The following is a 16,354-nucleotide window of genomic DNA, read 5'->3' on the forward strand; positions in this document are numbered from 1 at the left end:
CATTTTTCCGGATCCACGCCTGTCTGTGCCCGTCGCAATGAGGGTCCGTTTAATTCCAGTCGCCCTGGTGGCTGTCGGCATATTTATTTTGACCTGGGGTATGTTCCTTTTACTCATCGTCCAACCAGTACGCTAATGACGCGTTAGCTGTACTATCTAAGTCCTGGACAGGCTCCGGCGAAAATGTGGCATTCTGTGCGGATTGCTTAGGCTATGTCAGAGATGTCGATACGATGTTTCAGAAGAATACTGGAGCTTGGGCCAACCCGCAGTTCTTTCGTTACGCACTCGATAAGTCGTGTCGAGGTCGGGTTCTGATTACCGGTCGATGTCTGCAGTATCGACGCAGGCTTCTTGAGAAGCCAGCGATTTCCATGTCGCAACTTGATAGTCCATATGAGGCCTGTAGGGCCATCCAAGCCTGTAAATAAATATTATTATCCTGATTCCTGTCCTATGTCCGATTGTTAATATTCAGGACTATTGTAAAGTGTACTTGGCACACTTTCATGTTTCAAGGTCGAAATAGTAGACTATAGATCTATCCTTAGTATCGAGATGTAGCTCTTGACCAATCGGCCATGAGCCAAATGGATAGAATGACTGGAAATGATTCGAGTTCCTCTATTGATTCTGTGACTTGCGCTCACGTGGCTTTCGTAGTGACGTATCCTAGATGAATTCGGGCTTTTTCGTGAATCTGGCGGAACATCCCGTTCGTAGTCACGCATTTTTAGTGACGATTCTTAAGCTGCTTCACGGATACCCCAGTCACGTAGATATCGCAGTCACGTATCTGACAAATTCGCATGTGCTGATTCACGAAGCTATATCCACTGACCGCCTGGTCATTGAAGAGGGCTTCTTGCCTGGGTATAAATGTCTCTCATCCTACCTCCCTCCCTTCCTTTCTCTCTTCCTCCTCTATCTCTCTCAAGCAGCTCATCTCACTTATGTTTCTTCTTATATATATTCTTGACTTCACCCTCACCTGGTGAGAAGCTCAAGCAAGAAACAACACCTTAGGTCGATGGGACATGGAGGACATCATGATACCTCCCAAAGTATGCTTCTTCTCTTGACAATTACCCCTTTATACATCATGGCTAAAGGTGCAAGGCAGCTTACCTTTTCATCGCTGGATTTGTACATCATCAGGTCAGGCTTCTTGCCTCACAAGATTCACACGTTTGGCCATATCTGAGTGTTTTGTCTGTTCACACGGCGGGCTGTCGCAGCAACTACTTTGAACAGGACCCGCTTTAACATGTGTGGCTTGTTTAGATTTGACCAGTGTGTTATTGATATTTTCACACGCTGTCTCGTTCCATCTCTCTATCACTTCTTCCTCTTTGCTTCTCTGACTGTTGTGTTCTCTGATGGGGCTGCTTTTGAGCCGAACACACATAGATCTGGACCATCCAGTATGATTCTGCCCCAGAAACAAGCTACTGCATCTTGCTTCGTGTTTCGTGCTGACTATTATCTCTCAGCTAGTCGCATGCCACGCAGACTCGAAGAGGATCTGTCACCTTGATGAATGTCCTTCTATACTGCGATCAAGCAGAGGATCGTCGCATGGCTTATTCCGGTGCCTTGCTTAGGAGAGCCCACAATATAAGCGTGGTGTGGCTAGTATGTTCATGTCTCAATGTTATGGTCAACTGAACAGTTTGACAGGTAAGCCTCTATTTCACGAAAGTCTCATGAGTGATCAAACTCTGATAATATTATTCTCCAGTCAGCACAAGTCAGGCAGAAGAAGCGGCATACAATGCCGACAGAACTTGGAAATCTGCTATACATTGCTCAGAATGCTGAGCAAGATTCACAATGCTGCCTCCCTCAAAGGCGGCGATCCGATCGACTCAGAAAGTTAGGTAGATCTTGTTACGAGAACCGCTTCGGTATTCAGCTTGTCAGTGACGACAAGTTATTGTCCGCTGTTGCTGCCGATGACTTACGGACTTGGCAAGAACATATGCAAACAATCTGCATTTATTGCAAAGTCCATTCTAAACAAAGTGTTATTCATAGCTTCCAGAATCATCCAGCATGTTCTACGCTATCAGACGTCAGGCCATCATGCACGCTGGTTATCACGGAGCTATCGGCTAAAAAATGCGGATTACCCGAGCCAGGTCTACATGGCAGGACTGAAGGCATCGACTTAGTCAATTTGGCTGCCTCACTAGAGCATCGTCAGCACCATTAAGCCACTGTGCTGGGTCGGTCGGCTTTTCTGCTACCAAACCTCGTTCTGATAGTTGAAACTGAGCGAACCCAACCACCTCTGGCATGACTGTCTGTTATTGCTAGACGCGTCGTTCGATAATATCTGTGGCATCTTCCAAGCATCGGCCAAGCATCACGCGTTGCTCGGACAGAATTTGGCGACGCATTGTCGGTCCCGCGGAGCGAAAACAATAACCGTCATTTCGCTCTTTCTCAGGAACCTCAAAGGATAGGATCCAGTCAGACTGAGGACTGCGAATCGGCTTGGAGCCACTGCTACACAGTATCGCTTGCGAAATATCTTCCGGACCCAGACACTTCCTACCTTTCTGTGACTGTGTTATCGGCCTTGACGACTGATTCGAGCAATTGAACCAGCTCATGTGTTCCCTGAATCGTTACCGGCCACCATTATGTCTGATTTAATATGTCTGATACACTAAACATCTCATCTTCGGGTCTTGCAAATTAAATAGAAACTGCAGATCCAGCAGTCTACATCTACGCGTTGTTCCTATCCGTCCATCGAAACCGCTATACTGCAACGAACTTGGTATCCATTCCCATGCGAACAAGACGAAAAACAAAAGCCAACTGACGATCTGATCTATCGTCCCATCAACATTTCATCTTGGACAGTGTAAAGAAATCCGAACCAACGAGATGGGTTTCTGAAGGCTCAATGATCTTGGACGATCAGCGCACCACTATCAAACGATAACAAATATCTTATATACATACCTCCACCAGAGATCCGAAGCCAAATATATGGTCATATCTTTGAGCCTCATGGGGTTGGCCTTGTGCCACAGAGCGAGAGAAAGGTCGAAGAAAGCACTCGAGAAGGCTCCGGCCTCAACTATCTCATTGACAACTACGGCCACGTAACTCGGTTACACCCTCCCCTGCCATGCTTCATGTCCCTTCCACGAGCGGGGCTTGACGTCATAGTTTTTCCGATTACCACTTCGATCGCATATTACTCGATGCAGATGGAGGAAACGCTACTCATCCTATGCGGTCGGCAAGTTACCCTACAGGAGATCGAGAAAGCAAGGGCCAATGTGTCACGATACATGGTCTACCCACAGAGCTACGCAGACCAACAGACAGGGCGCTAACCTGCTTGGTTTCATCCGCAATCAAATTTTTGGAACATAATGGGGCGAACTACTTACTTGATGGTTTGGCTCTTCATATGCGGTACCAATTCTAGGTACCATCAACCGGACGCATTGGCTTTTGCCCCTTATCTCAAAGGATACCCACCGTCTTCCAAGCGTCGATCAGAATCCTTCGGTGTTGGATCAAAGATTCCCAAGAATCCACCCGAACGCCGTGAATATGAACACATACGAAGACGCGATTAGTATGGTCGAAAACAAGGTATACGACATGCACTATAAAGCGGGCTTTTTCATCTATGACATAATCGGTGTGTACCATGCTCTGGTGGGAAGTTTGGACTGGGTTAATCGAATGCCTCCAGGAAGTGATCAGACACAGCCATTCGCAAATCCGTGACACGCACGAAGTTCGAGTCTGGAATATTCGTAGCACTGTTCGACATTTGACTATAGAGTGCTCCTATAGACAATCTGCTTCCTGCTTATGAAGAGGGAAGAACCATCCGAGACTACTTTATCCAACATTTTGGATGCCCGCCAGCTCATCCCTCAGTTGCGGCGTAATGGGGTTCTAGTTCTGGCTTGCATTTTCGAAGTCCGGGGTCATCTCCTTCGGCGCAGAGGCCGGCTTGAAGGGGTCAAGCCCTAATCACTCGAAAGCAGATTGCGGCCTTCATGCGATTAAGCTGACTCTCAGCATGGTGTGGCTCGCTAGCTAACATGTTCTTGGGGACATGTTTTTCCTTTCGAAATCAGCTATTTTGATATCTTTGAAAGGCCAGGCGCCGCAAAGCGGAGGCCGTATGCGGCCTCCAGACTGAAGAACGGTCTCCGATGAGGGATCAGATCCAAGCGCCTCGGTATGGCATATCTGAGGAAGATTATCCACGTCTCGGTTTCCACTATCCAGCAGACCAAGAATCGTTCGTTCACACCAATCTCTCTGCACCAAAGAGACACATTACGCCTACTTTATCACGCCCGATAATTATCGAAGCATATATAAGACGGTCGCGATATTGAGGGAAGGGTACCACGCCGCGGTGGTTACGATATGCACACGATGCGCTGAGGCCACGCACGTCAGGATCACCAAAATGAGATATCTGGAGCTGCCACCTCCTATCTTGACAGGTGGACTGGGTACCTGCTCTTCGTCTCATTATACAATCCGCGAACTATGGACAGTCTATCCGGTAGCTACAATCCGGATTGGCATAACCTTCGGCCAAATATACTCGAGGCAACAGATTGCACATGCGTATAAAGCATTACCGTTCCCGCCTTGTCGTATCGGCGAGGTGTGACCGCATTTAAATATGATGAAAATGCCTAGGAGCGTCGGATGTATCACTGCGATACTCCCGTGTGTCATAAAACTTGTTGGAATACTTCTATATACTTTCACCAACTCTTGAGAGATCCCTTTGGGATCGGTCACCAATCTTCCAGCGACCGGTCATTCAAGTCCGCATGATATAAGCTTATCGCAAGAGTAATCAAGTACATACGACCACAGGGTGTGGAAAACAGGGCTTCCCGTCCGCTCAGCCGTACTTAAGCCACACGCCGGGACGTTATATTTACATCATCCTCACCTCTCACTTCGGAAGCAGAACAACAGGTGGTTTGTTTTAGTCTCTACTCCTTGACCCATACAAGCGAGAGCGACAGTCTTTCCAGTAGAGACATGAGCGCATCGTCCTGCGTTCCCTTTCTGACCAACGAAACACCTGACCGATTTCCGGCAACGAAAGCAAGCTTCAGAGTGCTTGAAACAGACGTCGCAGCTATCAACACCACGTCAAAGGCTTCCGGGCTGTGGATGGGAAACCCTTTCGATATACAGTGGCGAAAAATATATAAAAGCGCACACACGCAGCCGAAGGACTCCAGTTCAGCCAAGTATTTGTGCGACAATCTCCAAGGCCGCGACGAGGTCCACAACTAACTGTCTGTCGGAAGCATGATACCCTGAAGGTCCGTGTAGCTCAAACTGCACTGGCTATTGAAGGAGAGATGGTTGAGATGAAGCGCTATCACTAATCTTGCGACTACTCGTCCCACGAGAAGACTAAACTTTGACCCACGTCGCCTGACAAACGCATGGGTATGATGGGCCGATACATCGCCGAACAAAACCTCCAGGTCGTGAAACTCTGCAAAATCATCCTACAGACAACGAGGCAGTCTAACCCTTGCATGTGCTTGAGATGATGCGCTGTCTGATTGCTGGCGTGGCCGCGCATGTCCATGAAGATGGTACGATGCAGAGGCCTCAGCCTTACCGTCGACATTCAGCCTGCAATGTAATCTTGAAGACTGGTGAGCCCGTCTCATCTACCAGTGGCTCAATTCCCTTTATGCTGGTCACCAGCCTCACTGGGATGATAACCTGCGCCTGGGGTTCCAACGCCAACTTGTTTCTAAATCTTCTTCGCGACGGGGTGCGGATGTTCATGAACAACGTCGTGGTCAAGATTCTTCGATATGAGATTTGACCGCAGAAGATGGACAATGCTCCAAATCCCCTTACTGCGAACTTCAAGCCTCCTAGTTTCGCTGCTGAGCTCCGACTAGTGATCGAGGACACCGCGATCCCTCGAGAGGATTATTTGCCAGAAAACATGCGGGGATATTCCAAGACACACCTCACCAGATACCTCGACATTCCCTTATAATCAACAAAATATCTTGTTGGCTCAAGTGCTATTGTTGGTGTGCACCGTACATGCAGAACAGGCGAGAGTGTGAACGCTTCAAGGTCGGCGTCCAAGCAGAACCATTCGGCACGTCGAGATCATCCCTCATGCCAGAAAAGCGGCTGGAAAGGATGTGGAAGCCGGACCGGGTCTGCCAACAATGGCGATGAATGTGTCTAGGGTGCGGACAATGGATGACATCTGGTGCAGTCCAAACTTTTGGCTGATCCACTTCCAGGAAATGGCTATGAGCTGAAGCATCCTCTCCATCTCATGCTTTTCAGATACAGGACCAGAAGGTAGAGATACTACGAGACGGTCTTTAATAACGGCGAGAATGGATGGTACATGGATGGACTTCAGAACATCCCCCATCGAGATCCTTCTCAAGTGAGTAACGAGCAGATACATGCTGTGGAAGACAGCAGATGCTAATTCGGCCTACTAGGTTCAAGGGGCAATTGATTATACTAGAAATGTCATCGGACGAAGTTGCACGAATACCCAACGAAGTGGGCTTCGTATCTCATGCCTCGGGCAATTGCATTTCCACATTGTTGATGGATAGGATTTCTCCATTTTCATAATTCCCCACCCTATCCCGAACTGCGGAAAGACCCAAGGTCCTGGGAACGATGCTCTCTACTGGTCCACAAGTGCCTCTGCAAATATCTTCCATACGCACACCAACTCCATTCTCGGTCGCTTTCGCTCATGGACACAAACATGGGCCAAAAAGAAAGTATTCCGGTATAATGACACCCTTCAGACAGTTCCGGAGAGCATTCACATAGTTCCATACTCTTTCAAAGACATACACACGCAGGTTTCATCCAGCTAACATATTTATCCATTGGAATCCTGACCATCATCAATCAAGGAGATGAAGAAGCAGTCAGGAGTCTCTTATAATGGCGCATACGAGAGAATATGGTTTCTGTCATTCGCCTTTTAAGCCTGATGGGTTCAGGCTATTTGCCATCTGCCAGCGGGGCTGTCGGTACAAAACCCTAAATGCTCGTCGCAGCTCAGCAAGTGCACAGGTACCCGAACACGCTGAGTACACGTCGTGCTCGGGAGTGACATGACGCCCAGTCAGAAGATCATGTGAGCACCCCGAGAAGCAAATGAGTGTTTGGCCCAGCAGAAAATAAGTCCCAGAATTCTGAAACTTGCATTGGCGGACAAGGAGGCAGACATGGGTGCTTGGTCTCAGAACGCAATGTCAAGATATTACCGAATCTACGAGCCATTACCTAACGTCCGATGAAAGAACGACAATGAGCTTTTCCACATCCATGGGCAGTCAGGTAGTATATCCTAAAAGAATGCATCCAGTCTTCTTGACAGTCCAAACCACCCAACAGCAGTTGTGGGCGCTCTGACTTCGGAAAAGCCCCATCTGTATCCATTTCGGTACAAGGAGACCGCAAGGTGTTCAACATTGTCAGACCAGTTCAACAACTACTATGGAAGGTAACCGTCAACAGAAAGTACGATTGCGACGAGAAACTGAGAGTCCAGGAAATATCTCACATTATAGCTTGCTGCCGACGTCCTCGGGACGTTGAAGTAAGGACATGTCTTTCCCGCGTATACCTTGTGGGAAACAGTGGCCTGGATTATGCCCCAGAGTAAGAGCTGGTCCATAAGGTCAAATTGATAACGAAAGTGTGCCAACATTTGGGTTCTTTGACGAATTTACAAGCACCTTACTTTGATTAAAGGGAAATAGCGTCATCACATATTGCGCTGGGGTGGCGAATTTGATGGTTGAGTCAAACATTGACAGGCTCCAATATCTGAAAGGGCTTCGGGCTACCTCACACCATCATCTCGTGTCGGGCCCGGCTTACTCTTTCCACTCAACCATCCGAGAGGTCAGACTCATCACCCTCAATCTGCTTGGGAGATATATCGCTACATCTGGGAGACGCTGGACATGAACTATTTCTCCACTCCTCTTATCCGATGGTTGTGGCTGCAATGAAAGATGTCTACTTCACTTGTCAAGATACCGTTCTACATTGCAGTTGAATGCTCCCTCTTCACGTTCAGGGTGTCATGACGCACCCTACGGTACGTCCTTTTCAGCACGTCGAGATACACCGAACCAACAAGTGCCTCATTAGTCTAGCAACAATACGAGTGGTGAAGAAAGATGATGAATGGCTAGCTATTTATATGGGGACGATCGCACTGATAGTACTATTTTTCCTGTCACTCCGGGCGAAGTCCCTAAGACCTACCGATCTTCATGATATTTAAGGAGTTAACATCTCAACGACAGCAATGACCAGGGCAATTTTCACGTTAGTGACGGTGTTGTCGGTATCCCTGGGACTTGATTCGGAATACCAACTTCTTCCTAGTATTCTTGAATTCACCGTCAAACACTACTGCAGTGTTACTGCTTCCGTCCGCCGCCTTACTTAGCGTATTCTTTCGGAGAGATCGTCGTTGCTTCTGACGTTGCAAACGATCAAACACGTCAGACTGCGCTTCTCCAAGCCCGTGGAATTGAGGATATCGGTTCTGCCGCCTGTTCTTGCTGCCGTGAAGGCAAAGGTCTTTTGCTGAATGCGTGACCGCGTCCGGCCTTTTCCGCGGCGCCTGTTGTAACAGCGCTTGGGGTGGTCGTGGACATCAGTTTTCTCTTTGTGAGCATCCTTCGTACGCCTTCATCTCATTGCTTCAGATGTTGATGGCAACCAGGGGTAGGCTCAGATCGAGCGAATTGAACGACACTCCCGTCCTACTACTCCTACCATTCATATACAGCGGCCGGTTATATTGTGCTAGACGTGTTGGCGCAGCAGTTCGAACATTGGCAGGTGAAGATCCTTCTCGAAAGACAGACCAAGTGTCAATCGCTTTATGTATCTACTGCAAAGTTTTGCAGTCACGGGAGCTACGAAAACAACCCATATAAACTTCCAAGTCAAGCAAGACTCCACTGGTCGGCCGTCTTCGACCCTATAGATATCGACTGGATGATCCGGTTGGCGCCTAACCCATTGAGGCATATTCGTACATGCTCATACGGCTCACGCTCTGAGGCTAATCTCGTCGACGACATCGTTGAAATTGCTCCTGTTAATCCAACCTCAATAACGGAAGTCTACCTAATGTGTCGTAATTTTCGGGACACACTATGTATAATTTTGATTATTTTGTGGTGGAGCCTCCATAGAACTGCAGGAACATCTGCGACTATCCGACTCTTTCGGGAATTCCACGAATCTGAATGCCGGTCAAGCATTGTTTTCTTGCTAAATCTGGTGCTTTCTATCACTCTCCCATCTGATTTGCTTCGGATGCGGCAGTAATGATCATCCATCGGCAGAGTCACAAGCATAGCGGGCTGTAATATCGTGCTATGGACAATTGCCAGAATGTTCACTTATGTCACTCTGGTAACTGCCTTAAAACTCAGAAAAACGCTGGGTGGTCACATTCTACCCATACGATGGGTCGGGCTGTTTGCCTTTTGAAAACATCGATATCGAGGAGCTCATTGCACCTGATCTATACCACGCATCAGCCCCTGTCCTGAAAACGAGCAGAAGTCCCGCGTCAGATTCTGCGGTGTGCTGAGCAACATTCGGACGATAGACGGACCCTGAGTCGACTGCGTTCTTCCTTACTAATATTAGCCAGTCGAACATTGTCGATCGCATCGCTGAATGGAAAGGGTCTAGGAGTCATCGCCAATCTCCTTAATGCCACAGTCTTTCTGAAGGACCTAACTATCGACCTCGCGTTTATCTGTGACACCAATTTGACAGTCGAACGTGTTGAATGGTATCAGCAAATTTATGGCGATATCCAAGCATCGCAGGTTACACTCTCGGTCTGATGTCTATGCCCATGTTCCACAGCTCTATCCAAACGCCATTGGAATATCGAGAACCACGGCGACAATCTGGGATTCCTCAACCGACGAACGGTGTTATAACGATATACTACGGATAACACGGGCACAACGTTCATTGCTGTGTCCTTGGCCGCATTAGATTCGACTTTAATCAGCACTACAATCCTTCCGTGGATGAAGGTGTGGTCGAAATATGATGAGCTATATAATGCCTATTCGGACTTCACCTCAATCAGCCCTCTCTTGCACGGGCCTTACTCAAGAAGTATTCCGTTGACATACCCGCTCTGAGCTTCGGTGCGGAGAGCCCACTGGCTAGCTAATCTTACTTCCACCCTATGGGTGGTGGTGTCAAGGAGTGATGAGGAAACATATAGAAAGTATCTGACAGCTTGTCTCTACCGGAGCACTTTTCATCCAGCGGCCACTTCCAAACAACATCAATTGTCGCAATATGTCTCCCTGGATGCTGTACAAAAGAAATGCAGGGACATTTGGGATATTTGGGGTTGAGTATCTGCGCAACATGTCGCTCCAAACATCAGTGGCGGGCTGGTCAGTTCACTTGGTGAACACCTTACGCCAAATGACTTGCCTTGCTGATCTCCTAACTTCCGAAGAATACCACCGAGAGCCGCAGGCAAATATCACTCTCGTAGGTAGTAAGGCGCTACAAATCAGACCTTCTGCCTCTGTCAAAAGTCTATCAAAACTTTTGGTGAACCTGGATATAAGAATCCATGGACCGCGTCTATGAAGCTTGCTCAAAGTGGATGCCATGCCTAGTGGATTTATGAAAGACCGAATTTTTACCAATTATAGAAGAGACATAAAATCCCCACATCAATGGGTCATAAATCGTCCGTATACCTGATACGGGGTCGACGCACCTGCACAGACATAATGCTATCAACGTGTGCTTCGACATAGGCGACCTCATCCCAGATGAAGCGTGGTCGGCAGTGGTAACTGAAAACAGCCTTTTGACACCTCCAGGGGAGTATGCCATCAGATACATTACCGATCGCATGAGCCACTCATCACCGGATTATAAATTCGATCAAACAATACTTTAAGATCGCAAAAAACGGCTGGCTTCCCTACCCACTGCGGAAGGTTCGAATACCAGGAAGAAGTGGCAGCGTTCCCGAGTCTTTCTGATACCCGTGCTGCTAAGACCTTCGTCCGAGAGCACGGGCTTTAGTGCATGGCTATCATATATCTTACAGATCATGACAAGGTCTACTCGAAGTATGTCTTCCTCAATTGGTACATTGAGCACACAATCTCCCGATCAATGAGTGGGATAATTTAAACATCCGAGAGTGTCTACGCCTCAGTGGATGAGGATATTGTGGCTATCACTGTCATGGTGAAATCTTCATGATGTTGGAAGGAGTATGCAGAGGGAGGTGGCATTCGTCTTGTTGTCACCGTTATTGCTCTCCCGATTTCCCATGTTGCGTGGGCTGTGTAGCAGCTCGTTCATGTTGCATATGGATGCCTGTTCTCTTAGAATTGTCTGGGTGATGTTCCTACTATGACTAGGATTCGAGACTGACTTGCGGGGATTTATATATGAAAAGGATGGGAGGGTGTCATGAAAGAGAAGCAGAGAAACTAAAAGGTTACAATGGTATCGAATGACAGATCTTTCTACTGTCTACCATTATGGGAAGGAATATATAGGCAAATATATTATGGCTCTGGCCGAGTTGACGGCGTTATAGTGAGGATATGATCTGGGTATTCTGTTGACTGATATATGCATCTCTATTTACGCAGCCCAGACAGATTTCAAGACGTGTGATTGTCTGATACATCCTCGTTTGGGTACACCTCAGCGTTTAAACCTGTTCGAGGCAACACTCACTTCCGCACATCTTCTTCTACCTCCACTCAAAGACAAACAGTAAAATAGAAAGCTAATAATCTTTTGGGCCTTTCAATAACGACCTACAGTATCCCTGAATAATGAAACAAAGATGCGGAGGGCAATGTTTAGATCCAGCCTGTAAGAAGTAGTATGCCCTCTCTAAATTTAGTACTTTGCTCTAACTTTCTAAGTCATCTTTATTATCAGCAAACACAAGCGATCCATCGTTCCAAGACCACTGAGATCTCTGATACTCTAAACCCAACAATTAACAACGTACACTCTACTCCCGCTTATACTCCCCATTCGCAATCATCTCATTAATAGCCCTCTCCGTAACCTTCGTAGCTTCGATCCCCGAAGGACCTCCACAGTAAAAAGTAGCCTGCAAAACCGCCTCGCTAATCTCTTTCTCGGTAAGGCCATTGATGATAGCACCGCGAGTATGAAGAGCCAATTCCGGCCAGGCTTTCAACGCGATTAACATACCCAGGTCTGAGCCTGCTTTAGCTATATTTATATTCTCTAGAGGAAGTTTATCTCACTTACTCAATAGGCTTCGTTGCTTCAGCTCAAGTCCAGGTCTGGTCCAAATATTACCCCAGCACCATTCGGTAACCAGTTCTTGGCCGGGACGCGAAAAGTCGCTGGATCCTTGGGCCAGGGCTCTATCCACGTACGCGTCGCCGACGACGGCTCGGCGGAGTTTTATACCCTGTTCGAAGAGGGTTTCGTGGAGGTGGTTAAGCTCGGAGTTCTTGGTCATGGTGTGGTCTCAGAGGACTGGAAAATGGAGAGAGATGAAAGATTGTAATGCTTCTTGAGGATGGAGGAGTAGTATTACAAATTAGAAATATATCTTCTCTCGTCACTGGTGACATTCAGTGTTCTCAACATATTACGTAGTTTGTGCTACCCCAAACCCTGCAGAACTCTCTTAATCAGACTAAGATCAGCATCCCTAACTTGGCAGTGGGTATTACAGGAAGTCTAATGTCCCAAATATTTGTGCGCGTATTGTTTGAGTTTGGACTAGTAGAGTGTATTGAGTCTTATCAGCCTTACAGGAGATGGATCATCCACGAGCGGGTCCTGAGCCTTGCAGTGATTGTTCCTAAACTGGATAAGCCGTGGCCTTTTTTCGACGTCTCATCAAATCGCGGGTTGATTGAGACGGAGATTTTAGTGAATACCCTTGCCAGAAAACAAACAAATAAAGTTAATTAGGCCCAACATTCCAAGACAAAAGACAAATATGTTATAAATGCATGTCTCGAATATGTCGGCTGAGGTCAACGTGTGAGTCGAAATAATCCTGTGTAGTGCAGCCGGCCCATTGGCTACGTGTCGGAAGATATCTAATTCCAGGTCTTGGAAATGTGTTAGTCTTTTTGCTGGTATAGAGGAGGTAGATAAGAGGAGCATAGCTGACCCTCTAAAGACCCTTGCCGGGGTCAGTCCGCAAATCCTTATTGTGGTCAGTCCTCAGATGTTTCTGAAACTCTTGTCTATCGGAAAACGGTTGCCCGAAACCCTCCACAGGACAGGAAGAAGGATATTCCATATGGGTGGCGAAAATATGACGAAGGAGATCTCCTCTCCCTTAAATTCTTATGACTCAGTACAGCCCATCCATTGACACCGACCGGGAAAGAATCCGGTGTTTGAATTAGCCTTTCGGAAACTACATAAAGACAGGGCTTGTTGTAATTACCTCCTGTGAGTTTCTTCCTGATTACGGTCCTTCACTGGTGCCTTTCCCTTTGTCTGTTTTTGTTTTGACTCTTTCAATACGGCAAAGGGGGATTCAGGGAGCCTGGAGGGATCTCCTGCCTTTTCCATTTCACTTTCGTCAAAAGAGTGATAGGAATCGGTCCGTCCAGCGCCCCCGGCCCGGAGATGATCGGTATCCAAATTTGCAGCCATCTTCATGTGATCATCGGTCGATTGGCTCTTAGGCAAGGGGATTGACATCAATGCAAGGTATGTAAGATGGTCAGCAATGTGCTCCTCGAGATCAGCCCGATTTCCTTCACCACACAACGGGCAGGACTGAAAGACAGGGCCAGAGGGTCGACTACTTCTCTCAGCGAGTATGGCTAGTTGTGGTTGGGTGCTTTTGTGCTTTCGGCGCATGTGCTCTTCGTACTCGCTTTTTTCATAGAAGACAAGGACACCGTGCGCCCGTGCGGCACAACGCCATCGCGGCCTATGTTGACGCATATGGTTTAATCATTCGTCTTTGGTATTGTATAACTTGTAGTAGGGAGTGTCACAGCGGTCGAACAAACAAATGTAGAGGTCGAGGTCACCCTTGACATGATCACTTGGGTTTTCTTAACACAATGTCTCATGTAACAGGGCTGACATCAATCCATGCATCGTGACTTACCTCCACTTCTTCTGGTTCATGGCAACTGAACTAGGAAGATCACAGTAACAATAAGGACAGATGACATTCCTTGCGCCTTCCATACAGATTGACCACTCGCGTTCCAGATCCCGCTTTGATTCCATTAGGCTGATCCCGCGCCAATCACGCTGGCCTTTGCTAAACATTGAAGGCATAGGTGGTGTAACGCCACGAGAGTAGCTGGTGTTCCCCCGTAGGAACGCCTTTTCTGTCGCTATATGATTATCGTTGAGGGTCTGTAATCTCTGAAGAATTGATTCGATGGGTGCGGGAGGAAACGCGAGGTGTTCGGCGTCTCTCCTGGATGATGTGTCTGCCCAGCTGAGACGAGACAGGGTGTGTTGTGCTTTGAGTTTCTCGAACTTTAGCACAATCGGGCTCAACAAAGAGGAGCTACTAGAATTGTCTTGTTTGGCCTCAGATGCTGGCTGTGCTGGAGGAAACTCGAGGAGATCGCTGTCTCTCAGGGATGATGTGCTTGCCCAGCTGAGACGAGACAGGGTGCGTCGTGCTTTGAACTTTTCGAGCTGTATCGTCATCGGTCTCAACAAAGAGGTGCCACTAAAATCTTCTTCTATGGCCTCAGATGTTGGCAGTACTGGAGGGGATTCCATATGGTTGCGACTTGGAGATAATTCTGGGATAGAGACGGCCCGTTTTGGAATAGTAGAATATCGAGAGGAGAGATTCCAGTTTCGGGAGCTCCAGTAGAGAATCACCTGTTCCCTTCGACGTAGCAGCATGGTAGCTGCCAGCCTCCTTTGGAGTGAGTAATCACACTTTGGAAACTTATCTTGAATGACCTCCAAGTCAGATTGATTAATGCGTGAGCCCTTGACATCACCGCTAACATTATCACACAGTTTAGAGGCTGAAGTGCCTAAGTACTGGGACTCTCTGCTCACAATGCGTATTGCTCTGGAAAGCTTGTGGATCAGGTCGATTTCGTCTGCTATTTCCCGGATGATAGGATCCACCTCAGTAGCCTCAGAGAAAGAGGAAGATGGTTTCGGTTGAGTTGTTCCTGCTTCAAGAGGGCTATTTATCGCTGTCAAAACTGTAAAGTGCTTGCGTTAGCCAAAAGTCTCTTTCGAAGGTGTCATAACGATGATGTTACGTCGCTCGATATGGTCGTTCAGTATCCGGAGCAAGCGGCGAAGCAGTCGTTGGACCTGAGCCGCATTGCAAAGACGGTAATCAAGAGAGCTCTTCGCTGCTGCAAAGATCCCTATATTGGAAGACCAGATCGAGAATTGTCCAATTTGGTCTTCGATGGCTGACTGCTCCCGTACGGTGAGATGGCCAAACCGAGAGAGACATTTGGTGAAAGATTCTAGACAGAGGTTCGCAGATTCGGCAAGGGTTACAGTCTTCCAAGACTCCGTACCCATTGCGACTAGAAGGTAAAGAAAGAGAATCAAGTCGGTGGTTTTGAAGTCCAGGAAGGAAGGAAGCTGGTGAGTTGTAGACGCGCGAGGCTGAGCTGCACTAGTAGTTAGTAGTTACCGTGCCCTGCACCACATCAGCCATTCTCGCTTTACCGTCGACCCTCTCTACTCCTTTTATCTTCCCCTACGACCAGTACTCCTATATCCTCAAAGAAGGCGTTCTTTAATCATGGTTGCTGACATACAAATGAGTCTTAAATGATGCCACTCCAGGTGAGGAGTCCGTTACACGCTGTGCCCTCTATGCTAGGGAGCTTTGTCTGACTCTAGATGTATTTGAGAAGACCATCCACCTTCTTCGTGATTGCCTCGAGCCGTTCCACACTGTTGCAGACTATTTCGGAGACTCTGGACCTCGAGAGCTGCGGGTATTTTTTGGTCATCTCAATGAATGTTGCCTTCTTCTAAATCGGTATCTTGTACCTCGCCAAAGTCCTTCCCCGGAATGGGCCGCTGAAGTCGAGGCACTGGTTGACCCGGTGCTGAAGGAGTTGGAGGCATTCCAAGAATCATCAGTCTTGCCCGAATACGAATCATCCCTTCCACCATCAACACAGTTTCCAAAATTGACTACATTGATCCACTACTGGCGTTTATACGGTGACGTTGGTCGAACGGCGCATCACGTTCGGGGATGGCTGGATTTGTATTGTCACGAGCGAAGATACAAGATCAT

At 47.7% G+C, this 16,354-nt stretch overlaps 3 protein-coding genes across 3 annotated transcripts; 1 reads left to right on the forward strand and 2 right to left on the reverse strand.

The window, feature by feature from the left end:
• Nucleotides 1–37: 37 nt before the first annotated feature.
• Nucleotides 38–431, forward strand: AtWU_10403 (uncharacterized protein; the record flags this gene model as incomplete). The annotated part of the gene is made up of 2 exons (XM_035505507.1): nucleotides 38–98; nucleotides 148–431. The coding sequence occupies 2 exons, from the start codon at nucleotides 38–40 to the stop codon at nucleotides 429–431; spliced, it is 345 nt and encodes a 114-aa protein (XP_035361400.1).
• An 11,669-nt stretch (nucleotides 432–12,100) lies between these two features.
• On the reverse strand, nucleotides 12,101–12,583 carry AtWU_10404 (4-carboxymuconolactone decarboxylase; the record flags this gene model as incomplete). Its single annotated transcript, XM_035505508.1, has 2 exons — nucleotides 12,101–12,312; nucleotides 12,367–12,583. The coding sequence occupies 2 exons, from the start codon at nucleotides 12,581–12,583 to the stop codon at nucleotides 12,101–12,103; spliced, it is 429 nt and encodes a 142-aa protein (XP_035361401.1).
• A 944-nt stretch (nucleotides 12,584–13,527) lies between these two features.
• AtWU_10405 (putative protein phosphatase-1) lies at nucleotides 13,528–15,621 on the reverse strand (the record flags this gene model as incomplete). Its single annotated transcript, XM_035505509.1, has 3 exons — nucleotides 13,528–14,026; nucleotides 14,210–15,287; nucleotides 15,348–15,621. The coding sequence occupies 3 exons, from the start codon at nucleotides 15,619–15,621 to the stop codon at nucleotides 13,528–13,530; spliced, it is 1,851 nt and encodes a 616-aa protein (XP_035361402.1).
• Between the last annotated feature and the right edge of the window lie 733 nt (nucleotides 15,622–16,354).

The sequence above is a fragment of the Aspergillus tubingensis genome (assembly GCF_013340325.1).
Source record: "Aspergillus tubingensis WU-2223L DNA, scaffold_13, whole genome shotgun sequence".
NCBI classification, from domain to species: domain Eukaryota; kingdom Fungi; phylum Ascomycota; class Eurotiomycetes; order Eurotiales; family Aspergillaceae; genus Aspergillus; species Aspergillus tubingensis.